The sequence below is a fragment of the Vitis riparia genome, chromosome 5, assembly GCF_004353265.1.
Source record: "Vitis riparia cultivar Riparia Gloire de Montpellier isolate 1030 chromosome 5, EGFV_Vit.rip_1.0, whole genome shotgun sequence".
In the NCBI taxonomy this organism is placed as follows: Eukaryota; Viridiplantae; Streptophyta; class Magnoliopsida; order Vitales; family Vitaceae; genus Vitis; species Vitis riparia.
Window position 1 is genome coordinate 1 of NC_048435.1, and position 26,998 is coordinate 26,998.

General features: G+C 40.6%; 1 protein-coding gene across 2 annotated transcripts; it reads left to right on the forward strand.

Annotated features, from left to right (window-relative positions):
* Positions 1–278: 278 nt before the first annotated feature.
* LOC117914219 (chaperone protein dnaJ 49) lies at positions 279–24,855 on the forward strand. 2 transcript variants are annotated; one of them, XM_034829449.1, is made up of 3 exons: positions 279–366; positions 482–1,668; positions 22,938–23,330. In XM_034829449.1, the coding sequence occupies exon 2, from the start codon at positions 608–610 to the stop codon at positions 1,664–1,666; it is 1,059 nt and encodes a 352-aa protein (XP_034685340.1). In that variant the 5' UTR covers positions 279–366; positions 482–607; the 3' UTR covers positions 1,667–1,668; positions 22,938–23,330. The 2 variants fall into 2 exon arrangements, with proteins under 2 accessions (XP_034685340.1, XP_034685341.1); XM_034829450.1 differs by lacking the exons at positions 279–366; positions 22,938–23,330 and adding an exon at positions 24,411–24,855 and having other exon boundaries at positions 377–1,668.
* Positions 24,856–26,998: the final 2,143 nt, after the last annotated feature.

The following is a 26,998-nucleotide window of genomic DNA, read 5'->3' on the forward strand; positions in this document are numbered from 1 at the left end:
AAAAAAATATTTAAAACAAATGTCATGTCAGGTGGGTACTCACATGGATTAGAAACACTCTTTGAAAAATTAATTTGGAGGGGAATCAATTTTGTGATTAATTTTTTAAAATAAATTACGTTGATTTAAAACACTTTTTGAGTGAGATCTTGAAACACTTGAGCATGCATGAGGTGCTTTCTTAGTTAGGTGGAGCATGATTGCCTGTCCAAGTGTAAGATTCACCCAATCATGACGTGGCAAAATCCCATTGGCTGCTTGATGGGTTCCAGTTACACCGCATCATCGGCTGCGACGATATAAAAAAGGGACCCAGAACCATGGTTTGCTTCGGGTCATTCCTTTCGGATCTCATCTTTGTATCAGGTACGTGATCAAACCCTAAATTCACTTCAATTATCTATCCCGAAATCCTTCAATTTTCTCAGATTTCACTATCTTGAACCCATGTGAGCCCTAATTTTCGTTGCTCTTCAACTAGGTTCTTCGAAATTTTGATTTGCCACATGAAACCCTAGATCTTCGTTTTCCCCACTGATGCGCTGGTTTGGCGCATGACTCGGTTAACATTGCAATTTTTTTTGGATTTTGAATTGCGTGTTGATTAATGGATAGTAATAAGGACGAAGCATTGAGATGCGTTCGTATTGCCGAGGAAGCAATTGTTTCTGGAAACAAGCAGCGCGCGCTTAAATTCATTGGAATTGCGCAGAGGCTCAACCATAATCTTTCGGTCGGTGATCTTTTGGCTGCATGTGAGAGGCTTGATGCGGCTGCGGCGCCCCCGCCACCGGCTGTGGATGGGAATGGTGTTGATCAGAATAGGAATGAGTCTGTTCGGAGTAAGGTTGGCGAGGTTTCGAATGGGGAGCGGAATTATACAGAGGAACATGTGGAATTGATAAGGAAGATTAGGAGGAATAAGGACTATTATGGGATTCTTGGTGTAGAGAAGAGTTGTTCGGTGGAGGAGATTAGAAAGGCTTATAGGAAATTGTCGTTAAAAGTTCATCCTGATAAGAACAAGGCCCCAGGTTCTGAAGAAGCTTTTAAGAAAGTGTGCAAGGCTTTCAAGTGCTTGAGTGAAGAGGAATCAAGGAGGCAGTATGATCAAACGGGTCTGGTTGAAGAATTTGAGTACAATCAGCAGCACAATGTTAGGCGGCGGAGGAGGAGGACTGGGCATGACTTCTTTGATGATGATTTTGATCCTGATGAGATATTCAGGTCATTCTTTGGTCAGACAGAGATGTTCCGCGCAAACTATGTTTATAGGACTAGAGACATGGGTGGCCAACAGAGAGAGAATTTTCATGGTGGTGGACCTAATATTATGGTTCTTCTTCAGATATTGCCCTTCTTGTTAATTTTCCTGCTAGCTTATCTGCCCTTTTCAGAGCCAGAGTATTCCTTGCAGAGGAACTATACTTACCAGTTTTCCCAGACAACTGAGAAGCATGGAGTGGAATTCTATGTTAAATCTGCAGAATTTGACGAGAAGTATCCGCTAGGTAGTGTTGATCGAGCTAAAATTGAGGGCAATGTAATAAGAGATTACAAGCACATGCTTGGGCGCTATTGTCATATAGAACTCCAGAGGCGTCAGTGGAATAGAAATTTACCAATTCCACACTGTGATAAGTTGCAGAACCTTGGAATAGCATGAAGGTTAGCTAAGCTTTCTCTTTACTTATTAACCGAGGATTGTGTTTCTTGATTTTATCTTTTAAAATGCATGGAATGTTGTCATGTGTAGTTGATTGTGGATATTTTGTTAACATATATGCATCATGAATTATTTTCCTTCTCCTTTCAAAGTAAAACTCTTGTCCTCTTCTTGCCTTAGCAATTCAAGTTTTGTCATTTTTATTTTTATTTTGGAGTTTGGATATGCTTGGTTTTGTCATGAAACATTGGTGCCCTAGAATTTTCACACCACAAAATTGAAGTATCATTATTTTTAGTCCCTAACTTTTTCAACAAGGACTAAAACCAAGTAACCTCTATTGTAGCTTGGGCCAAGGATTGGTATTCAGCTTCATCACAAAATCATTCCAAAAACAATCCTTGAGTTGCTGGTTTCAAGTGTAGACCGTAACCAGTGTACACGTTAGGTATCTAAGAATCCTTTTACAAGTTTGTCAATAGTCAATTATAGGTGCATGCAAGAACTGACTTTCTGGCCTTAGCCTTGTCTATTAAGTATTGTAAAGCTTCTATAGTACTCCTATAAAGTAATGAATCTTCAAATGGATTTCCTTTGTTTAATGACAATTTGGGAATCAACAAACATAGGTGTGGGGCAACTCTTTGCACCAGTTGTGTTTCTCTTTTTCAACAAGTTTAGGATATACTTGTGTTGAGACAAGTAAATTCTTGATTTGTCCCGAAATGCTTAAAAACCAATAAAATAGTTGAGAGAGCCCACAGTCTTCAATGCAAATTGTTTGTTCAAGTCCTTCATAACCTGTGCAAAGACTGGCATCAAAAATAGAATTGCTGAATCCCCAATTGATTAAAGCACCTTTTCATTTGTTAAACCATGCTCGAGGTGCTTGTTTAAGGCTATGCAACGCTTTATGCAATCGACAAACATGTGTTGGTTTAATAGGATCTACAAATCCCTTAGGCTATGCTATGAATACCACTTCTTAAAGATCACCATTTAGAAAGTTAATGCTTATATCAATTTGTTGATTGTCACAACCATAAGTAGTAGCAAATTTAAGAATCGCTCTGATAGTTGATGATTTTATAACATAACTAAAGGTTTCAAAATAGTCCAAAATAAGAGTTTGTTGAAACCTTATAACTTTGAATCGAGCCATCAAAATTATATTCAACCTTGAAAACCCATTTGTTTTCAACAACATTGATATCGTAAGTGTAAGGTACCAAACTCCTGCCATAGAGGAAAGAGACATGGATGATCGGTTTTCTCAGGGCTAAGGTAGCCATCTAAATGGTTGGGACAATAGCATCTTGGCTAATTTTAGCAAGTTTCTGGCCTTCTCGATAGAGGGGTTTGAGGGGGAAATCTTGAGTATGTTAAAGAGGATGCAAAAAAGGATAGAGTAGGACAGGAAGAGGAATTTTTCGGCTTCTACAAGGTTTGAAAGGGAATTGAAGAAACTAGAGTGCTCATTAATTACAGTGGCACAACCAAGGTGAAAGGGATTGGCACAGTAGGAGAGGCTACAATCTTGAGTTCTAAATGAGATTAAAAATTTTGTCTTGGAACATGAGAGGGGCTAATCACAATGATAAAAGCAAGGTGATCAAATCCCTAATTAGATCACACAGGTGGACTTGGTGTGTCTGTAGTAAACCAAAGTTCAGGAAATGTTTGTGGGTGTGGTGCAAAGTTTAGGTGTGGGGAGATGCTTAGATTGGGGAGCGGTAAATGCGAGGGGAGCAACAGTAGGGATGCTAGTGTTTTGGGACAATAGAGTGCTAGAGTTGGTTAGGATGGAAGTGGGCTAGTTTTTGATAATTTGTCGATTTAAAATTGTGAGGACGGTTTTATGTGGATGTTTATAGGGGTTTATGACCCTACTATGAGGAGGGATAGAGAAACTTTTTGGGGAGAGCTTAGGGCTATTCAGGGTTTGTGGAATGACCCTTGGTACATTGGAGGAGACTTTAGCATGACTAGATTCCCTAGTGAATGCAACAAAGAAGGGAGGATATCCATGGCCATGAAGAGATTCTCAAAGATAACCGATGATTGATCTAAGAGACCTTTCCTTACATGAGGGGCCTTTTCACTTGGAGTGGTGGTTTGAATAGTTTGTCCAAATCAAGATTGGACTGCTTTTTTGGTTTCTAAAGACAAGGAGTATCACTTTAGCGGGGTGGTGCAGAGTGTCTTACCTAGACCGGTGTCAAATCATTTTCCCATCTTGTTGGATGGAGGAAAGGTGAGAAGAGGGTTTGCTCCTTTCCACTTTGAGAATATGTGGTTAAAGAAAGAGGGTTTTAAAGAACTACTAAAAAATTGGTGTCAAGGGTTTAATTTCAATGACTTTTAGTTTTATTGTAGCAACAAAGTTGAAAGGTTTAAAGGCTAATTTGGAAATATGGAACAAAGAAGTGTTTGGCAAAGTTGAGGTCAAAAAGAGTTTGGCTCTTCACCAAGTGTCCTTTTGAGATGAGTAGGAGAAGATGAGATCCTTATCAGCGGAAGAGGTGGAAGTTAGAGGCGAGGGAGGAGTTCAAAAATGGGTCCTCTTGGAGGAAATCTCCTAAAGACAAAAATCAAGAGAAGTGTGGTTGAAGGAGGGTGGATGACTAATGCTCATAGAAAAAGGAATTGTTTGGTCAAAATCAAAACAAATGATACTTGGTTTTCAAAGGAAAATGAAATTCAAGAGGGGGTGGCTTGGGCATTTCAGGTTCAGGGGATTGGCATCCTAGTTTGAGTGGGATGACTTTTGATGGGTTGGAGGGGAAGGATGTTGTAAGGCTGGAGGAGCAGTTCACTGTTCAAGAGGTTTCTTACGCCCAATCATAGTTGAGTGGGGATAAAGTGTCTAGTCTTGATGGGTTCTCCATGGTGTTTTGGCAATTTAGTTGGAATTTTGTGAAGGAGGTGATGGGTTTTTTAGAGAATTCCATGAGCAAGGCAGATTTATAAAATGCCTAAATGCTACTTTTTTTAGTGTTAGTCCCAAAAAAAGGGTGTTGAAGATCTTAGAGACTTTAGGCCTATTAGTTTGGTGGGAGACTTGTATAAATTGTTGGCTAAAGTGTTAGCCAATAGGCTAAAGAAGGTGGTGATCAAAGTGGTTTCTTTGGCCCAAAATGCTTTCGTAGAGGGGGGGGGGGGGGGGGGGGGGCAAATTCTGGATGTGGTCTTAATTGCTAATGAGGTTAGTTATATATACTTTTTGATCTTACCTATCAAAAAAAAAAAAAAAATTGCTAATGAGGCTATAGGTTTTTTGTTGAAAAGAAAAAAGTAAGTTGGATATAGAGAAAGCTATGATCATGTAAATTGGAATTTCTTGCTTCTTGTGCTCTAAAAAATGGCTTTGGGAACATATGGATTAGTTGGATAAAGTGGTGCATTTCCACAGCTAGATTTTCCATCCTTGTCAATGGTACCTTGTTTTGCTTCTTTCCCACCTCCAGGAGGTTAAGGCAGAGGGATCCTCTTTTGCCCTATTTGTTTGTGATTGGTATGGAGGATCTTAGTTGCCTTATCAAGAGAGTGGTGAATGAGGGTTTTTTATTTGGTTGTGGGGTGACAAGGAGGGGTGGCAAAGGGGTCCCAATCTCTCATTTGTTGTTTGTGAATGATATTCTTGTATGTTGCGAGGATTCACAAGACAATTTGGTTTTCTTAAGTTGGTTATGAATGTGGTTTGAGGCTATTTCAAAGTTGAGAATCAATTTGGATAAAAATGAGTTATTACCAGTTCTAAGGGTAGAGAATTTAAAGGTTCTGGCCTTAGATCTTGGGTGTAAGGTGGTAGTGCTTCTTTCTTCTTACTTGGGTCTTCCTTTGGGTGCTCTATCCAAATCCATGACAGGTTGGGATGGGGTGAAGGAGAGGTTTCACAAAAGGTTAGCTATGTGGAAAAAACTAAAGAAGGGAGAATGAGTCTGATTGAGAGCACTCTCACTAGTACGTCGATTTATGTTATGTCCTTATTGACCATGCCAAGGTCAATCAGATTGAGATTAGAGCAGATTTAGAAAGACTTCCTTTGGGGTGAGGGGCTTTTGTGCAAAAACATCACTTAGTAAACCGGGGGATTGTTTGCTCATATAAGAGGAAGGGTGGTTTGGGTGTTAAACGTCTCTCTTTGCTCAACAAGGCTCTTCTTTGTAAATGGTGTTAGCGCTTTGTGGATGAAAGGGGGGGCTCTATGGAAACAAGTTATTAGTGGGAAGTATGATGTAGAAAAAAAGGGGTGGTGCTCCCGTGAAGTGAGAGAGGGGTATAGGGTGTGTCTTTCGAAAGCTATAGAAAAAGAATAGAATCTATTGAGTGACAAGATTGCTTCCAAAGTGGGTAATGGCAGAAGGGTGAGTTTTTGGAATGACAAATGGTATGGTAACAAGGCCTTGTGTGTTTCTTTTTCTTCTCTTTTTGCTCTTGCCTTTCCAAAGAAGGCGCGGGTGGTAGATGAATGGGACTCCATGATTGAGGATGGCGGATGGAATCCAATGTTCTCTAGGTCTTTCAATGATTGGGAGTTGGATATAGTGGAGAGGTTTCTTTAAAGAATCCAACAGAAAATGGTGTTTTGTGACTTGGAAGATAGGGTGCTTTGGACACTGACAAAGAGCGGTGTTGTTTTTTATTAAGTCTTTCTATGAATGCTTTGGAGTCAGGTGTTGCAGTCCCTTTTCCGAGGAGTATCATTTGGATCCGGTGCAATCCCCCCAAGGCAGGCTTTTGTCGCTTAGGAAGTGGCATGAGGCAAGGCCTTAACTTTGGATCAAGTAAAAAGAAGGGTGTGGTCTCTAGCAAATGGATGTTTCATTTACCACATTGAAGAAGAGACCATTAACCACATTTTACTTCACTGTGCTAGGGCTAGGGTGCTATGGTAGTTACTTTTTGCTCTCTTTGAGGTGTCCTAAGTTCTACCCTTGACGGTTAGAGACTCTTTTTGGGTGGCATGGTTCTTTTGTGGTTACCTCTTTGTGTTGGTTATGGAGGTTTTAAGTTCTCTTTTGAGAAGGGCGGTGGAGGGTGGCTTTATCTCAAGCTTTAGGGTTAGAGGGAGAGGTAGAGTTCTAATTTCTAACCTCTTATTTGTAGGTGCCACTGTTTTGTTCTCTGATCCTTGTCCAGACCAGCTCACTTATTTAGCATGGGTTTTGCTTCGGTTTGAGGCTTCTTCAAGTCTAAAGATTAACATGAGCAAGATTGAGCTTATTCCAATAGGGGATGTCCCCAATGTGGAGGAGCTAGCTACGGTAATGGGTTGTGGTATAGGAAAATTGTTTGCTACACATTTGGGCCTACACCTTGGTGCTCCCTTTTAAGGCCAAATCTGTTTAGGATGTGGTGGAGGAAAGGTTCTTTGGAAGAGGCAATATCTATCAAAAGGAGGAAGAGTCACGTTGCTGAACAGTACTTTGTGCAACCTCCCAATTTACTTCTTATCCCTTTTCATTACTCCTAAGTCGGTGGCTAATAGATTAGAGAAAATCCTAAGGGATTTCCTTTGGGGAGGAGGTTCTTTGGATAAAAAACCTCATCTTGTGAACTAGTCAGTGATTTGCAAAGATAAAAAAAGACAGGGCCTTGGTATTAAAGATTTATCCACTATCAACAAAGCTTTTTGGGGGAAATGGTGTTGGAGATTTACCTTGGAAATGGATAAATTTGGAGAACAATTTTTGGGGAAATTTGATGAATAACTGGGAGGTTGGTGCCTTCGGAAAGGGAGAGAAGGCCATGAAGTTAGATTGCGGAAGTCGATTAGAAAAGTATGAGGAACTTTTAAAGCCAAAATAAGATTTGAGATGGGCAATGGAAGAAGAGTCAAATTTTGGCATGATGTGTGGTGCGATGATATGCCTTTGAAGGATTCTTTTCCTTCTTTATTCGCTTTTGCTATTGCTAAGGAGGCATGGGTGGATGATATTCGAGAGGCAGAAGGAGGAATGATCACTTAGAACCCTTGTTGTTCAAGAAACTTTCATGATTGCGAGTTGGGTGTTGTAAATAATTTTTTTCTAAAACTTAGTGAGTTTGGTAGATTTAGAGAAGAGGAGGATAAAATGGTTTGGAAAGCTAGCAAGAATGGGGTGTTCTTTATAGTCTTTCTACAATGCATTGAAAGATAGGGGTGAAGTGACTTTCCCTTCAAAGAAAATTTGGGATTCTAGGTCTCCTACCGAAGTGAGGTTTTTTGTTTGGGAAGTGACTTGGGGCCGGATCCTAATTATGGACCAACTCAAGAGGAGAGAATGGGTTTTGGCAGGTTTTTGTTATATGTATAAAGATGTGGATGAATTAGTTGAACATCTTCTCATCCATTGTGGGGTAGTTAGAGAGTTATGACACTTTCTCTTCTCATTCTTTGGCGTTTCGTGGGTTGTTCCCTTTTCTATTAAGGATTTGTTGGAGGGATAACACGGTAACTTTGTGGGTAGGAAAAGAAGGAAGATTGGGAGAATAGCCCCTCTTTGTCTTTTATGGATAATTTGGAAGAAGCAAAATTAAAGAACTTTTGAAGGGGAACAACGCATTATCCAAGCCCTTAAGGATTCCCTCATAACTAGTCTATATATGTGGTCTTGAGGGTTCCTTCTAGGAGATGGGTAGGAAGGGCCAACCTTTTTATTAGATTTTATAGAATAGACAAACTCTTCTTTTTAAAGTGGGTTTGTAGCTACTATAGTTGGTTTTTGTTTCACTTGTATACTTCCAGTATACTGTATTTGCAACTTTAGTTTGACATCCTTTTTATAGTTATTAATATACATACTCTTATTTGCGCCTATCCAAAAAAAAACGCAATAAGGCTTGGAAGGCAGCCCCTATTTGTAATTTTTGGATAGTTTAAAAAGAAAGAAATATGATTGCCTTTAATAACAAGGAGTTGTCGGTTCAAAGGCTGAAAAACTCCTTTGTTTGTACTTTAGGCTTGGATTAAGTTGTGTATAGATAAAAGGTCTCTTCCTTTAATCAATTTTTTTGATTGGTTGGGCTCTAAATGAAGGCGGGTGGTTTTTTTGTTACCCATCTTTTTATAGATTCTTCTGTTTGGTGATAGTTATATATTTCCAGTATTGTTCAGGTTGCACTTTGGGTGTACTTTCTTCTTATTCAATATAATTATTTTTACCCATAAAGAAAAAGGTACCAAACTCCAAGCTTCATTTTTCATCAAAGCGGTATACTCATTAACCATAGCACTTTTCAAGTGGGACCTACTAAGGCCTCAACAACATCAATTGGTTCTATTGTGTTTGAATCACACACTTGTTTGGTGGCTGATGAGGTGTATGCTTTGGGTTAAAAAATCCAGATTTTGATTTAATTTGCATTGGATGAATGTTGGAAAGTGTGTGATTCAAACTTTGATAACGATTGGGAGTTGGAAGAAGTGGAAAGGCTATTTTGTTGCTTGGAGGGGAAGAAGGTTAGGGGGGAGGAGGAGGATAAGGTGAAGTGGATGGCATCAAAGAATGGGGACTTCTCGGTGAAATCTTTGTATAGGACTATGCAGCCGGGGTCTCTTGCTTGTTTCCCTTCAAAAATTATATGGAATTCTTGTGTGCAGCCCAAGTTGAGCTTTTTTGCGTGGGAGGCTTCTTGGGGGAGAGTTCTAACCTTGGATTGCTTGCAAAAGAGAGGTTGGGTTATGGCAAATAGATGTTTTCTTTGCCATAAGAGTGAGGAGACAATTGATCACCTTCTCATCCATTGTGAAAAAACGAGGGAAGTATGGATGGTGTTCCTTTCATTTTTTGGTGTTTCGTGGGTTTTCCCCCGGTCGGTCAAGGAAACCCTTTTAGGGTGGAGGGGGTCTTTCGTGGGAAAGAAAAGGAAGGTGGCGTGGCAATTGGGACCGTTATGCTTGTTTTGGGTTATTTGGAAGGCTAGAAATTCAATTGCTTTTGAGGATTGTGAGTTGTCCATTCAAAAGCTGAAAGCATCTTTTGTGTATTTTTTGTAGTCGAAATCCAAAGTGTGGATAAAAGATGGTCCTTCGACCTTAATAGATTATATAGATTGGGTGTGTATGCGTTAAGGGAGAGGTTTTTTTGTTCTACCTTGTCCTTTGATGTTTGGGCCCTTTTGTAAGGGGGTAAGTCCCTTCATACTGTAATTTGGCGGGTCGCTGCTTTAGCGCCTCTTTGCAATACAATATTATACTTATTGATCAAAAAAAAAAAAAAATTTGGTTTGGATTTGAATAACATTTGAAAAGGTGACAAATGATCAAGAGTTATAAAGGGTAACCTATTAAAGAGAAAGACAAAAGTTGAGAAAGCTTCCCACCAATATTTGAAAGGAATTTGAGCTTGAGGAAGTGAAGTCAAATCCATTTCAACAATGTGTCTATGTTTCCTTTTTGATCTTCAATTATGTTGATGTGTATAATGGCAAGGATGCCTAAAGAACACACTAACTTGATTTTGGAATGGAAGTAAGCATTTATATTCTCCTCCTAAACCTATTTTAAACACTTAATTTTCATATTAAATTGTTTTTCAACAGAAGTTTTGAATTGAATGAAGACTTCTTTGGCTTCAAATTTAGTTTTAAGATGATATATCCTAGTGTATTTAGAAAAATCATCAATAAAGTGAATATAATATTTATAACCATCCACAGAAACAACGAGAACGGGTCCTCATGGATTAGAATGAACAATATTAAAGGAAACCTAGTTTATTTTTTGAAGATTTTAATGACATTTGACTGGATTTACCATATTGACAAGGAGTAAAAAAATTTAGAGAAGTGGAATTAGAAACCACAATGAGATCTTTCAGAACATGATTCAACATAGAGATTGAGGGTGGCCTAAATGTTCATGCCATATATTAGCTTTATTTGAACTTCTACCAAAAGAAGAAAGTAATTACAATCAAATGCAGATTTAGTAAGATAAACTGAAGGCAAATTGAAACTTCTAGAGGAGAGATAAGGTCTCACACTCAACTTTCATATGATTAATAAGTCCATTTTTAAGTGTACCTTGCTCTAGCACAATCTTCTATTTCTTTTTTCTTTTTTTCTTTTTCTTTTTTTTTATTAGAAACAAACAAATGTATTAATTGAGAAAAACCATGAGAAGAATGAGAAGTCCTCCCCATGATGTACAAACCTTATCAAAAGAATTGAGTAAACCTCCACTAAACAAGGAAGATTGTACAAAAAGGACAAAAGGCTTATACAAGTATAACAATTCCAGACCATGTTGACCCAACCCTAGGGCATACATATTGAAATCCAACTAAGTTGAATTACACTCAAAGGGTAGGGTTTAAAAATATTTGTACAGTAAGCCCAAAAAGAATCGTACAACAACTTCGATGTCCTCTAAGTGTCCTTGAAAATCCTAGTGTTCCTCTCTCTCCACACAGTCCTCAACAAAAAAAGACACGCCATCCTCCAAAGAGTGCTTCCTCTAATAAAACTCTCAAAACACTTAAAGGAAATCATCATCATATTGCGAATACTGTTAGGCCAAACCCACACCATCCTAGCCTGTGAAAATATCTTATGCCACAATCCCAAAGTAATCAAACAATGCAAGAAGAGATGATCAATCATCTCACTACTCCTATAGAGGATTCACCAATCAGGCTAAGGGCTTTGAAATGCATTTTCAACTGTATCATGTCATTAGAAAATTGTGAAAGTAAAAGATAGCATGGAGGAGAGAGAAAGAAATAGAGAGAGAGTGAGTGGGAGAGACGGGGAAGAGTACAGGCCCCAAGGTGTGAGAGAGGTCCCAGAGGGAAATCTCAACTCAGAGGGTCGGAAAAGGAGTTTTGGGATTGAGTCCAAAACTTTCGAGGTTGAGGTAGAAAAGAAAAAGGGGAGGATGCAAGTCTTTATAGTGGAGAAAAAAGGAGGGGTTTCTTCTTGGATTAAGTTGGGGCCGGCAAGCTTAGGGCCACTCATTGAAGGTTTGGTTTATTGCTCAAAGGACACGAGGACGGGTCATTGGGAGAAACGATGGCAAGAGAATGGGAGATTTTTTTCTTTAGTGCGAGGGGAAAACAAGGGGGGTTGCTTCCTTCGCCTGGGGGTCGCAGATCGGGAGAAGAAGAGATTTAGTATCTTCGTTCCCAGAGGCAGAGGAGCAAAAGGGGGCTGGATCCTCTTGGTGGAGGCGCTGCGAGGGATAGAATCCAGTCCAGAGGGGTATTTGAGACAAGCGAACAGGGACAAATCTTGGACACCCTTGTTGGGAAAATCTTTCGCGGAGGTGGTAAAGCAGAAGTGCAGCACCGACGAAGGGGTGGTGAGGGTGACAGTGAATAACAGAGATGTAAATGTGAACTTGGAGAAGCTGGACCACTGCCTTGTTGGTTGTTGGAATCTAACACAAGATGGGGGGGAAGATTTAAGAAGATGGGGGACCCAAATGTCGAAATGGTGGGGGCTTAAGGGCAATTTAGGATTGGCCAAATTGGAGGACGGCAAGGCACTTTTGGAGTTTGAGTTGATAAATGAAGCCGAAAAAGCCCTAATCGGTGGGGAAATAGAGGTCGATGGCCTCGTCTTGCGTTTGGAAAAATGGAGCCAAAGGACGGGATGCTTGATGGAGGAAGAGAAAGAAAGAGAGGCCTGGGTAAGGATAGTGGGTCTTCCCATTTCGTACTGGAATCGGGACATTCTGTGCAAGATAGGAGACGGATGTGGGGGTCTGTTAGAGATAGACGTCAAGACGGAGAGGAAGGAAGAACTACAGTGGGCTAGAATCCGGGTAAGGAGAAAAGAGGGGAAAAATCCTAACATGTTGGAAATCTGGGCCGAAAATACATGCTACTCCCTCACTCTGTGGTGGGAGACGAGGCCGACGCTGCGAGTGGTGCCGTCCGGCGAGGAGGAAAAACAAATAGCAAAAGACGGAGAGGTAGAGGGAGAGGTCCAGTCACGCGAGGGCAAGCGCGTGAGGGAGGCTGAAGGGGGCTCGAAACTCGAGGAGCAGCGACAGACTGCGGATGGGACGCGAGAGCTGTCTGTTGGGTCAGGGCGATCCACAGAGGGGGCTCGTGGGCCTGGGGAGCTACAGCTAAGGCCCAAGGGAGTGGGGCTGAAACAAAATGGGCCAGCTGTGTTGGGCCTTTTGATGAAGCCCAGTGGGGCTGAGGGCAGCAGTTCATCCTCCTACGCTAAGGAGACTGTTGGTCAAAGAGAAAGTTGGACCATGGCCCGTAAGCCCGTGGCGGATGTGGGCCTAGTAGGCGCTGGTCAGAGTCCAGTAAGGAAACCATGTGGCCAGCCTGCTGAAGCCCAGAGGTGCGAAGCAAAATCGGGAAGCCCATTCTCTGATTTCTCTCTATTTGGAGAGAAGGATGGACTGCACAGGCAGAGTGAGGCAGAACTCCTCCTCATAGGGCGATCGAAGACTGATAACGCCCTTATTGAGGAAGCGACGAGGTATGTACAGTCCGATTCCTTGGTCCCGGTGTTTCCTTCTTCCCCTTCTCTTTGTTTTGGTCGGACTCCAGTGGGGGAGTTTTGCGACCTTTCTGGGTCAGAAAAGCAGAGGGGCGAGGACGATCATCCGCTCCAAGTGATCATGGGATTGGAAACCCCTGTGTCAGAGACTGTTGAATGTTGGGATCTGGTGGAGGTCAACAAAAGTAGAAATGATGATAATGGTAAGGAGTTGGGTTCTGATCAAATAGTACCTCGAGTAAATAAGGCAGGGGGGGAGCTTAATTGGGAGAAAAGTGACTTCGCCAGATTTAGTGCGTTCTTGGGTTTTTCGACAGAAGGTCTGGAGAAGGACATCATGGAATTCCTGATCAAAATTCGCAAGAGAAGGGAAAGGGTTCACAGTAAGAACAGTCTGGAGAAATCCAAATTTGAGAGAGAATTAAAAAGATTGGAGTGCTCTATTAACTATGAAGGGGGGAAAAAGCAAACTGATGGAGGACAAATAAGGGGGTGCCAAATTACGGAGTTTAAATGAAGCTAAGAATCTTAAGCTGGAATGTTCGGGGGGCCAATGACAGCGCCAAAAGAAGGGTTATTAAGGCAATGATCAGAAGTCAGAGGGTGGATCTTTTTTGTCTCCAGGAGACCAAAATCCAGGCTTTGTCGGAGGGACTGGTGAGAAGTCTGGGCTCGGGTAGGTGGTCTAATTGGGTGGCTTTGGACGCTTTGGGCACTGCGGGAGGGATTTTGGTGTGTTGGGATAGAAGGTCTCTGGAGGTGATGGAGACGGAGGCTGGAAAATTTTCTGTTTCCTGTAGGATTAGGAATGTGGAAAATGGGATGACCTGGATTTTTACTGGGGTGTATGGACCTTTCTCCAGAGAAGATAGAGTGTGTTTGTGGGAAGAACTAGGGGCAATTAGAGGCTTGTGGGAAGATCCATGGTGCTTAGGGGGGGACTTCAATGTCATCTTGTCCCAGCAAGAAAGAAGTAGTCAGGGAAGGTTATCTGGGGCCATGAGAAGTTTTGCCCAAACTGTAGAGGATTTAGAACTCACTGATCTGCCTATGCAAGGGGGTAATGCCACTTGGAGTGGGGGAAGGAATAACCAATCCTGGGCGAGGCTTGACAGATTCTTGGTGACTCAGCAGTGGCTAGACATGTTCAGTGGGGTAACCCAATGCAGATTGCAAAGACCCATATCCGATCATTTCCCCATATTGCTGATGGGCGGGGGAATAAGGAGGGGCCCTATTCCGTTCAGATTCGAGAATATGTGGCTGAAAGTGGACGACTTTAAGGGTCTTCTCCGGGGGTGGTGGCAAGGAATTGAGGTGGGAGGAAGGGCTAGCTTCAGATTGGCCTACAAGTTGAAGGTTTTGAAGCATAATATTAAAATTTGGAATAAGGAGGTGTTTGGCAGGTTGGAGGTTAATAAAAACTCCGCCCTTCAGCAGCTGGAATACTGGGATGGAGTGGAAAGTGAGAGAAGCCTGACTATAGCTGAAACCGAGCAGAAAAAAGAAGCAAAGGATGCCTTCTATAAATGGGTGTTAATGGAAGAAGTGCATTGGAGGCAGAAGTCAAGGGAGTTATGGCTCAAGGAGGGGGATAGGAACACCGGTTATTTTCACCGTATGGCCAATGCCCACCGTAGGAACAATTCGCTGGACAGAATTGTAATCAATGGGGAGCTGCTGTCTGAGGACCAAGAGGTGAGGGATGGGATAGTGAATGCCTTCCAGAACTTGCTCTCAGAAGAGCCGGGGTGGAGAGCGGATATTGAGGGACTGCAGTTTAATCAATTGAATTCCCGGGAAGCTGATGGTTTGGAGGTGCCTTTCTCTGAGGAGGAAATCAAATCTGCTCTGATGGAGATGAGGGGTGACAAAGCCCCAGGCCCGGATGGTTTTACCGTGGCCTTCTGGCAAGACTGCTGGGATTTTGTGAAGGAGGAGGTGGTGGATATGTTTAAGGAATTCTTTGAGTATGGGTCGTTTGCCAAGTCTCTCAACACAACCTTTTTGGTCCTCATCCCTAAGAAAGGTGGAGCTGAAGACCTGGGGGATTTTAGGCCAATCAGCTTGCTTGGGGTTTGTATAAACTTTTAGCCAAAGTCCTAGCTAATAGGCTAAAAAAGTGCTGGATAAGGTGGTTTCAGTCGACCAAAATGCTTTTGTGAGAGGGAGGCAGATTTTGGATGCTTCCCTAGTAGCTAATGAGGTGATTGATTATTGGTATAAAAGAAAAGAGAAAGGCTTGTTATGCAAGTTGGACATCGAAAAAGCCTATGATAGCGTCAATTGGAAATTTCTTATGAAGGTTCTTCGGAAGATGGGGTTTGGGGCTCGTTGGATGGAATGGATGTGGTGGTGTATTTCTACTGCTAAATTCTCTATTTTAATCAACGGGGTTCCAGCTGGGTTTTTTTCAAACTCAAAGGGGTTGAGGCAAGGAGACCCCCTCTCTCCTTACCTTTTCGTATTGGGAATGGAAGTGCTTAGTAATATAATTAGACGGGCTGGTGAGGGGGGTTTTATTTCAGGATGTAAGATGAGGGGGAGAGGGGGGGAAGAGCTGTCTGTTAGTCATCTTCTCTTTGCTGACGACACTCTCATTTTTTGCAAAGCTGAAAGAGAACAATTGACCTATTTGAGTTGGATTTTAGCTTGGTTTGAGGCTGCATCTGGCCTTAAAATTAACCTAGCTAAGAGTGCTGTTTTTCCGGTGGGGGAAGTGGATGAGGCGGAGGAGCTGGCGGCTGAGCTAGGCTGCAGTTTGGGGGCTCTTCCCACTGTGTACCTAGGGCTGCCCCTTGGAGCCCGTCACAAAATTCCTCTTCTTGGGATGGGGTGGAGGAGAGAATGAGAAGACGACTAACTCAGTGGAAAAGGCAATATATATCGAAGGGGGGAAGAATTACTCTCATAAAGAGCACTTTGGCCAACATACCCATCTACCTCCTTTCCCTTATTCGTATTCCTAAGGCTGTGGCAAGAAGGATTGAAAAGATTCAAAGAGATTTTTTGTGGGGGGGAGGAAGATTAGAGGGAAAAGCTCACTTGATTAATTGGAAGGTGGTGTGTAGGCCTAAGGAGGAGGGGGGTTTAGGCATCCGAAAGATAGATGTATGGAACAAAACTCTTTTGGGTAAATGGGTTTGGAGATATGCCTATGAAAAGGATAACCTTTGGAAAATGGTGATAGGGATGAAATATGGTCAAGAGGAATGTGGGTGGAGGACTAAGGAAGTTAGTGGGCCTTATGGGATGGGGTTATGGAGGGAGATCATGAAGGAGGCGGACTGGTGTTGGGAGAGCATGGCTTTTAAGGTGGGGAATGGGACTAGAGTTTTGTTTTGGACGGACAAGTGGTGTGGCAATGAGGCGTTTTCTCAAACCTATCCTCAGTTATTACCTTGGCGGGCCATAAGAATGCTAAAGTCTGTGAAGTGTGGGATTCTAGTATGGGTCAAGGAGGTTGGAATCTCAGATTGGTTAGAGATCTCAATGATTGGGAGATGGAGCAGATAGGTGGCTTGTTGTATCTTCTGAAGGATTTCAGGATAGCTCCTGAGGAGGACTCTGTGAGTTGGAAGCGGGAAGGCAATGGTGTGTTTGGGGCAAAGGGGCCTACATAAGTTTGAGTGGCCCCTCAGCCGGTGCTTTTCCAAATAGACGCATTTGGTTGGATAAAGTTCCAACAAAGGTGTCTTTTTTTGCTTGGGAGGCATCATGGGGGAAGATCCTCACCTTGGACAAGCTTCAAAGAAGGGGATGGCAGCTCCCTAATCGGTGCTACCTATGCGGATGCGAAGAGGAGAATGCAAATCATATTTTATTACATTGTATAGTGGTTAAAACTATTTGGGAAATCTCCCTTGCCATTTTTGGAGTTCAATGGGTATTCCCAGAGTCAGTTATAGAGGTGTTACGTAGTTGGGGGGGTTCTTTTGTGGGGAAAAAAAGAAAAAAGATATGGAATTCCATCCCGTTGTGCATATTTTGGACGGTTTGGAAAGAAAGGAATAGGATAGTATTCAGGGGAGGGTCCTTAGATATTCAGAAATTTAAGAATTCTTTTGTATGTAACTTGTGGAGTTGGGCTAGGGTGTACATTGGTGAGGAAACTCACACTCTGTTAGGCTTTTTGGAATGGCTTGGGACCACTTGAGGGTGGGTGAGGTTGGTCAGATTTTTTTGTTTTTCCAGCCTTGATTGGGGTTGGTCAGTATACTCCCTGTATACATGTGGCTTTTTAGCCTTTTCTATTATATATGATTGCTCATTTATCAAAAAAAAAAAAAACTGTATCATGTCATTAGTATTTACCTTTTTATGTGCCACTAACTATGCAAAGGCCCTGATCTTAGAAATGACTTGATTTCCACATAAAATTAGTTGAGTAGAAAGAAGCAAAATTTGAAAATTCGGATAAGGTTGAAAAAAACAATTTTACTGAGGAAGCTCATGAAGAGGACAAAATGCAAGTTTTCGCATTTGGAAAGTAAGGACATTAGTCTTTCACGATCCACAGTCTCTGTATTAGTTACATTACGGTGAAAAGTGAGATCCCAAGACAAAGAAGTCTTGTTACTCAGGATAGCTAAAATAGGAAAGTTTTTAGTTGTGGTGACTCTAAACAAGCTTGAAAATCGTAAGCAAAAAGGTTGGTCCCTCTACCACAAATCTTCCTAAAAATGAATTTTGGTCTCATCACCCACCACAAAGCGAGTGTGTAAAAAAAAAACTTGGAGCACATGTGCAATGGCCTTCTAGAGGCAATGATGTGACCATCTAACTCTATTGTTGGTGTCCCATCCATTAGGATGGGTCCCATAAATACTTAAGATAACTTTATGCCAAATGGCAGAACTTTCCTTAGCGTACCTCCAAAGCCACTTCCCTAATAAAGCTGGGTTCCTAAGATAAATTTTCCCAAACCCTAATCCACCAAACTCCTTAGGCTTGCAAACTAAGTCCTAACTAACCAAATGATCCCTTTTACCCTCCTCAGAACCCGACCAAAAAAAATCTCTTTGTATTTCTCAATCCTCTATGCTATTGATGTTGGAATCTTGAAAAGAAATAGAAAGTAGCTCAAGATGTTTGATAAACAAGATTGAATTAGGGTGGTTCTACCACCAAAGGACAAGAAAGTTTTTTCTATCCATCCAACCTCTTAGAGACTCTATCCAGCATGGGGTCCTAGAAGGAAATTGATTTTGGGTTTCCTTTAAAGGAAGACACAAATACTTTAAAAGGCTATTAAGAGATTGCACAATCAAGCAGAGAAGTTAACCTAGTACTAAGCTTGGCTAATGTTGATTCAAGAAAGAGTGCTCTTATTTAGATTAATCCTTAACCCTAACAAACGCCCAAACACCAACAAAATTAGCTTAAGAGATTACAACTCTTCCAAGGATGCTCTAGGGAAAAAAAAATGTTGTTTTTCACAAATTGTAAATGAAACACCCTAGTTCTCTCTCTGCCCACCAAAAACCCCTCGAACACACCTCTCCCCACCACTCTCACTATCAATCCATTTAAAATACCAGCCATAATGATGAATAGAAAAGGGGAAAGGGGATCTCCGTATCTTAGGCCTCTATATGTCTTAACCCAACCCTTAGCATTACCATTCACTAAGATTGCAAAAGTCGTTGAAGATAAACATTCTCTCATCCAAGTCCTCCATCTTAAACTAAACTCTTTTCAAGTACATGATCCAAAAAAATCCCAATCAACGGGACCATAGGCCTTTTCTAAATCAATTTTGAAGGTTACCCCTTCCTCCCTTGATCTCCTCTTCTCATTAGCAATCAAGACGACATCCAAAATTTGCCTCCCCTCAACAAAAGCACCTTGAGTAGAAAAGATGGTGTCTTGGAGAACTACGTAAATGCCTTGAGAGCACCTTGGCTATGATTTTGTACAAACCGGTGACCAAACTGATGGGTCTATAATCTAAGATCCTGTTTGTTTGACTCTTTTTTGGTACTCGTGTTTTGATTAATTATCCCATTATTGTGAAACTATAAGAACACTCTTAAAAGATAATCCTTAATCATCCCCCAACACTCTTGATAAAAACTCATTGTGAAACCATTTGGACCAGGGGTCTTTTCCTTATTTAAATGCAACACAACATTATAATCTCCTCTTCTTAAAAAAGGTGATCCAGCTACTTGACATTCTTTGCTGAAATAGGAGACCAATCGAAACCTTCAATCCTCCATGAACCACCTTAAGGCTTGGACAATAACCTCCTAAAATGGCACTTTATCTTCTCTGGGAAAGAAGATTTATCAGGTCTATTTTGTGATAACATGAGAAAAGAGTCACCCTCTAGCTCTTGGCTAGGCTTGACTACTGGGGACACCACACCTATGGGATAAGATACAACCCCAAATGAGCCGGAAGGGAACTTGTTAACCCTTGAAGGACCAATCGATAAAGAAAAATGACAACAATTTGATTTAACAAAAGGGATTGAAAGAGACATAGAAAGACCAGGGGACCTTAGAGAAACAACGAGGGGAAAAGGAAGAAGGTAGATCAATAGCCCCCTCCAAAACCCAACCTTTAACCATGGAAAGGGGAGTAGAAGTCTATACTTGGAGTTGACTCCCAGAGCGTTGAAAACCATCTCTGACCTCAACCCCTCCTGGACCACCCCCCGAACTTGACAAAATTGGGGTCAAAATTCCCTCTACCTCCTCAAAACAAAAGGTTGACACTCTGGTTCTCTCTCACTAGAAAAGCCTCAGTCTTCAAGGAAAGTATCCTCCCTTGAAGGCCAACTTCTTTGTTCTCTATATCACTCCCAGCCAAGTAATTTAGCACTTTCTCAAAAGAGGAGGGCAGAGGCAAACTTCTCGCATGACAGCTACCCAACTTCCTACTTGGGCTGAGAAGGGCATCGACGCATAAAGAGAGGAATTGAGGTTCTTTGGGAGAGTTTCGCCATCACCCCCTATAACCTCGAGCAAATTGTATGTGTTGCAGCACGAGTTTCTCTCTCTAGGGCCAACCAAATGGGTTTTCTTATCAAAAAAGGATTTTGGCCCAGTGCCTGTTGGGCCTCCTCTAGAGCAGGCCTTACCCTTACTCGGCCTGCCTTCTATTAATTGAAGATCATTATTCAAGTGGGCTTTGGAAATGGTTGTGCCTTCCTTCTCAATTGGCCCTAAATCTCCTTCTACACAGGCCACCTTCCCCTTTAAAATGGCAGCCCACTTTGCAAACCTATTTGAATTTGAAATGATATTTGAGACCAAAGATAGTGGGTGGCAGCTGCTCCCCACACTCATCCTAGCCCCGCCACATGTTCTCAAAAACTATGCAGGGCCCTGCTACATGCCAACACCTGTTGAAGCCAACTCACTTCTGCAGTGTGTTAACTCAATCTTCCTCTGTTTTCCTTCTTCTTCCCCTTCGATGACTTAGACTGCAACTGTAAAAACCCAGGCACCATCTATCACCTCCAACAACACTGGCAATACCACATTTGGGTTCATTTCCACCTTCAATTTGGCCTTTGTTAAATCTACTAGCTTTAAAGAATCCTTATCCACCTTTGTCACCTTCCCCCAATTCTTCATAATAAACCCTAACTGGTTTTCATTCCACAGATAGAATGGAAGCCCCTGCAGCTCCATCCACCCCCTCCTGAATTTTCCAAGAACCACTGTATTTTTTCTTGGCAACCATTGCTACGAGCTCAAAACCACTCCTCTCAACACCAACCTTCCTTGTGCCTAAAGCCATTCCACTCTTTCAATGGAATCCACAAAGAAAACGCCTTTGGATGCTGTAAAAGAGTTTATGGAAATCATGCCCTTCACCCCCATCATTCTCACTAAAGCCTTAACAACGACACCCCAATCTTGAACTAAAACTTGGCCTTCACTAATCACCGCCCTAGCCCACTTTCCAACAGGTAAGAGAGCTCATTTCCTTGGGCAACCCTCATCAACTCTAGCACAAGACTGATCCCCAGACCTCCAAACCAAACCCACCGTGTTTTCCACCTTCGCATCCGCTTCCTTTGTTCCAGTGACAGTGAGAAAAGGACACTCCAAAATTAAAGAGATCATCTTCCTTAGGGCTTCCCGTCCTCTACCTTTGACACATTCTGGAACAATCAGAGAAGTAGCTTTTCTGTTTGTAACAAACTCTGTAATTCCTATAAATCTTCCTCTACTATTGAAGCAAATTTCCACCAAATGCATCCTCTATCCGCCTCCATACTTTCAGATAAAACCCAAAGATCCCACCACCTTCATACCTTTCTTCAACTGTTCCAAAATTGATGCAACTTCCTCCTCTTCAAAAACCACCAAAAATGCATGTCCTGGAACCCTCTCTGTAAATGAAATCCAAGGACCCCCATGGATGCCTTCAAACCTAACCTCGAACACCTTATTCTCCACTTCACAGTGCTTCACGTCCATCTTTGATGAACTTCTAATTCTTGTCCTTAACAAAACAATGGCCAGGGAAAAATTCAACAACGGCATTATTGTCACTGGTAAACATGGAAATACTAAACAGGTTTTCGGTGATTTTAGGAAAAAGAAGGATATTTTTCAGTGTTAAAGGATGTGAAGTAGTGTGTGAATTAATGCCAGCAGAACCTACACGAGAGATTTTAAGAGTTTGGCTATTGCCTAATGTGATTCAATCCTTTCCTTTGTAACCAGACTTAATAGCAAGGTTATTAATGTCTGCAGTAATGTGATTTGTTGCCCCACTCCATTTACCGGAAGGAGTTATTTGTGCTATCACCTGGAGAGGCAATGTAAACTTGATGTCTTTTACCTCCATTCTGTTGCTGCTGATTTGTGGTGCCTATGACGCTTATGTCAAAACAATGATAGCAGTTAGCAACAACATGTCCAGCTTTGAAGAAGAAATTGAGCTTTCTCAAAAGTAATTTCTGAAATTCTTGAAGTGAGATTAATAACAAAAGCTTCATACTCACCTTCTAAGCCTCCCAATATATTCATCATCATCTCTTCATCAATAATGTTGTGTTTTCCCAACTTAAAAGGAATTTTGACATCTCACCACATAGCCATACACCAATTCAAGAATGGAAGTCAAAAGCCAGCTTATAATAGACTGATCAATTATTGTCTAGAGTTCAAATTCTAGATTCAATTGAATCATTACTTCGCTCTAATTTTCTCCATTTCAAGTTTCAATGTATTGCAATGGTCAAATTTTCGATTCAAGAAGATATCCTTCTAATTTGTGAGCTCTGAATGCTAGCAGCACATGAGTTTTCTAGAAGCCATAATTGTTTCTATCAAGCTTTTTTGTCAAAGAATTCAATTTATTTGAGAAAGGTAATTGCAAAATCTGAGATTTCAATTGAATCTCAGGGGAATTTGTAGTATTGGAGCTAGATGCCATTGATGTAACTCTTGATGGCTCCGGTACCAAGTTCGAATATCATAATGAAAGAGCAAAACTAAAGAAAGAGAAGAGAGTGACTGTAATGGCTCTTCAATGATTGAACTGAGAGCTTCTACTTCTCTATTTATGTGTTACTTGAACAGGGGAGTTCATACATTCAGAATAGAGAAGTTTGTCAAGTTAGCTGAGTTTCTAACAGCCCTAACTACTTTTGCTGACTCAGCTAACTCCCTAACAAACTTAAGGTTCCAATAAAGCACATGCTTGTTTTCCTTTTACCAATTACAAGTACAACCTCAGCTAACTCTCTATTTATGTGTGTTTGCTATGTAATTACAACCTCCGCTTACGTGTTGAGTGTGTTACTACAATTTTCCTTTTACTAATAGAGCACATGCTTGTTTTCTGGATTGAGCAGGGCCTGTGGATTGAATATAGGATATAGCTTAAGTGGCTCTGCATTATGATGAGCCTGGAGTCGAAACATTGTCCAGTGGATGAGAAAAATAGTGGGCTTGAGTTGCACAGAGCTGTGGCCCCAACATTTACATCCCGACTCCAAGTAAGACGTTTTGGTCATGCTCCTGTGTCTGCCAATTTGGCCCAGAGAAGTGGTAGATGGGATTTTCAACACCCAAATCATGCCACTGCACTTTGCTTTCGGTAATGTGATAAAACTATACAGTGTGTAATTTTTCCAAATAGCTTATGTATTGAATGCCTAGCAGGCTGAGTACAGTTATGAACATAGCAAATGGAAATCTAACTATTGGCTATGATAAATGAATTTACCTAGATTGGTTTCATGAGATTGAGTTGTTTTCTTACTGTTGAGCATTGGAGATGTGACAGTAGCATTCAGTCTAGTACCTGTGGGCTTAAATTCAACTTGTCAAAAATTGTTGTCTTCCATTTCTCACTCCTAATTGTTTTTGTCATATCCATGTGGCCACCTTGCAAGATAATGTGATCCTATGCAGTGGCGGGGCCAGAGAAAGAGTTGAGAGGGGCCAACACATGAACTTTAGTTCAAGGGGGAAAAATGAGACAAAAGTGTGTTCTTATAACCTACTAGTAACCACGTATATTTTGCATACCCTGAACCTGGATCAAACCCATTACTTTAAAAAATAAATAAATAAAATAAAATAAAATTGAGGCCCCATGGGCATAGCCTGGCTCTGCCCCTAATTCGATGTTCTTCCGTTCCATAGTGATCCAAATATAGAAGCACATTTTTGTTAAAGTGCTCAAGGAATACTTGCCTCATCAGGGTTTGTTGCCATTCCGGTAAGGTTATGTTTGATTCTTCACAAGTACTAAGGAAAACCGAAAAAATAAATAAATAAGTTTTGACGCTTAGTTGTTACCTGTTACTATAGAAAATATAAAACAAAATAATTTAAAAACTTATATTTTTAAATTATTTAATCTTTATATAAAAGTTAAACTAAGTTTAAAGTAGAATATAAAAATAATTTATTAATTTAAAATTTATTTTTTATTTTTTTCATTTTTTCATTTTTTCAAATTTTTTCTCTTTATTTTCTTTTTCTCACATTTTCCATCAAATTTTCAACTATAAGATATAGCCAAGGTTTGGGGATTATTATGGTAGGTAAGCCTTCATATGAAATGCAAAGAATTAATGGTTGCATAAGGTGTAGGACATTCCCCTTTTGTTCATGATACAAGTTGCATAAGGTCAAGGACATTCCCTTTTTTTTTTTCATGATACAAGTTATTCTAAAGTAGTTTCTAAAATTGTTGTTGCTCTTGGTGAAATAGGCTTTTAATAATATGGGTTAATTTTACTTACATCACATAAGTTTTTGGATAAATACATTTATGCCTCTAGTGTTCTAAAATTTCACATCTTTTTTATTTGAAGTGAAAGGGAAGGTGAATAAAAAGAATAAATCAAAATGATACTTTCTTGTTGACGGATGTGAACGGTGGAGGTAGTTGGATATACCTGTTTGGAAATCCAGGTTCAAGTGGGCTCAACCTGACCTAACCCTAAGTCATGTATCACGAATCCCCTCCGGCAAGCTGAACACCATCACCCAAGAGGTCACCACCTGGTCAATTGCACTCAGCCTTGAGCCCCATGGACATGCGAACCAAAGGAAGGCGAGTTTGATCTATCCACGTTCATTGAGCCCGAATATAAGTCTTCAGGGCCTTAATGGATTTCGCGTATCAATAGACAATCACCACACGGGTTTTGCCCGATAATACCCCAGGAAGGCGTCTCTGGCTATAAATTGAATGGTAATAAGCTTCCGGTGGGCAAAGTATTGTAATGTAGCAAGCGAGTCTGTCATCTTAGCTTATCATAATAGTATATTCCATTACTCCTCTTTCTCGAAAGGTAGTCACTACCTGAACTACAAAGGATGTTTTTTTTATCAATAGCTACATTAACACATATTACATTTTACCCTTGTTGATTGAGAATAGTATTTGTGGCTACTGTTGTTTTACCAATTTGTCTATCCCTAATAATTAATTCTTGTTGACCACACCCTATAGGGATCATTGAATCAATAGCAATAAGCCCTATTTGAAGAGGCTCATATAAGGAACGAAATAATAGGGAGATTCAATTAACCAAGATTCTGCCCAAGGATACACCCCATCGATACACTATATTTCTAATCACCCGTCAAGCCCCGCGTGACACAAATTTGGCCAACCAATGAGAAAATTGCCACAATGCACCAAGTCGGACCACCTAATTCACTTCTACAGGAGGAAGAAGTTGATCAACAGGCCAACCAATGAGAATCCAATCCAACAAACAAAAAATGTACAAAGATCGGTCTTTCCCTCCTAAAAAAGGGATCAATTCGAGCATAAATTGAACACTTTCCCCTTACTTCCATGAAACCTCAGGTTATCCTTTTAGCATTTTTTTTTCCATTACTCACTCTTGACTTCTACTGGTTCTAACTTGCTTGTCAAAGGGGCGTAGTCGTGTTTCCTTCCAACTACGTCTTGCTGTAGGTATCCAAGGTCCTTTGCGTGAGTCCGGAGATCATCATTACTCATTATTGGAGCTCACCAATAACAAGTAGAGATATTGGAGTTTGCGCACCAACAAATTGTAGGAAGAGTGTAAATAATTTTTATTTTTATTTTATTTTATTCTATTAGTGTTATATTTTTTGGAAGAGTCCTATTAGGATTGTGCTAGTGAAGTCTCATTCCACTTATAAGTAGAATCCTTTTCCACTTTGAGTCATGTTCTGATTATAAGTAGAGTCTCATTGAGACTGTGTTAGTGGCCTATAAAAGAAGGTTATCTCTCACTCTCTAAATACGAATACCAATTTTTCAGAGAATTTTTTCAAAGATTCTTTCATACATCTTTCTGAAGGAATTTTTCAGGACCTGAGTTGTACACATCTCACTTATAGAGTGCACCCAAAGCGAGATCTTGTTGTTGAATCCTGGAGATAGACCACTAGTACCTTAGTGCACCGAGTTCGTCTTCGAAGAAGGTGGATTTATTTCAAGGACAATGTTTGTCACACCTCAACCGATAAGTTTTTCTTACTATTTATTATGTTCTTTGTTTGTGTCTTTTGGGTTAGTCCTTTGTTTCCATACCCTTAATCCAACAATCTTGAAATATATCCAAATGAAAGCTTCTCTAGTTCACACTCATCTTAACACCTCTAAATTTGATCCCTTCAATGGGACATTCTTTAAGAGATGGCAGGAAAAGGTTTTCTCTGCAATTGATGTAGTGAACTTGGGACACATTTTAACTGACCCAAAACCAGAAGATGGTTCTCATTTGTTACCAACCTGGGAAACTGGAAATAAACAAGTTAGGCATGTTATTCTTAGTACCCTTTCTAATGAACTTTTTGATGTTTATTGTCAATTTAAAGTTGCAAAAGAAATTTGGGATGTAATGAATAAAAAATATATTTTGAAAGATGCAGGAACTCAGAAATATGTTATAGGGAATTTTAGAAATTTCTAAATGACCGAGGATAGAGATGTATCATCTTAAATCCATAACTACCACTTGTTGATTGATGACTTAGCTATTGAAGACATTAAATTACCCGAATCTTTTATTTAGTAAAGACTCTTCCAGAGTCTTGGAAAGACTACAAAAATAACATGAAACATAATATCTGCTAGAACTTGGTATCAGTATCTCTGCTTGGGAAAACAGAAATGAGTATCTTGTTTGACTCTGATAAAATAGTTTTAACCAAAAATGATGCATTTGTGGGAAAAGGCTATTGTAATCAGGGTTTATTTATGTTGAATATTTCTGATATTATCAATAATAATGCATCTTCTTCTTCTGCTTACATAGTTGATTCTTGTGATATTTGGCATGGTAGACTAGGACATGTGAACTTTTCATATATGAAGAAAATCGTTGAATTGAGTTTAATCCCTAAATTGTCCTTAAAAAACCATGGAAAATGTGATTCTTGTGTAGAATCTAAA

Excerpts from the sequence above, each read along its gene's own strand:
- LOC117914219 (XM_034829449.1), top strand. The coding sequence starts at position 608 with ATGGATAGTAATAAGGACGAAGCATTGAGATGCGTTCGTATTGCCGAG.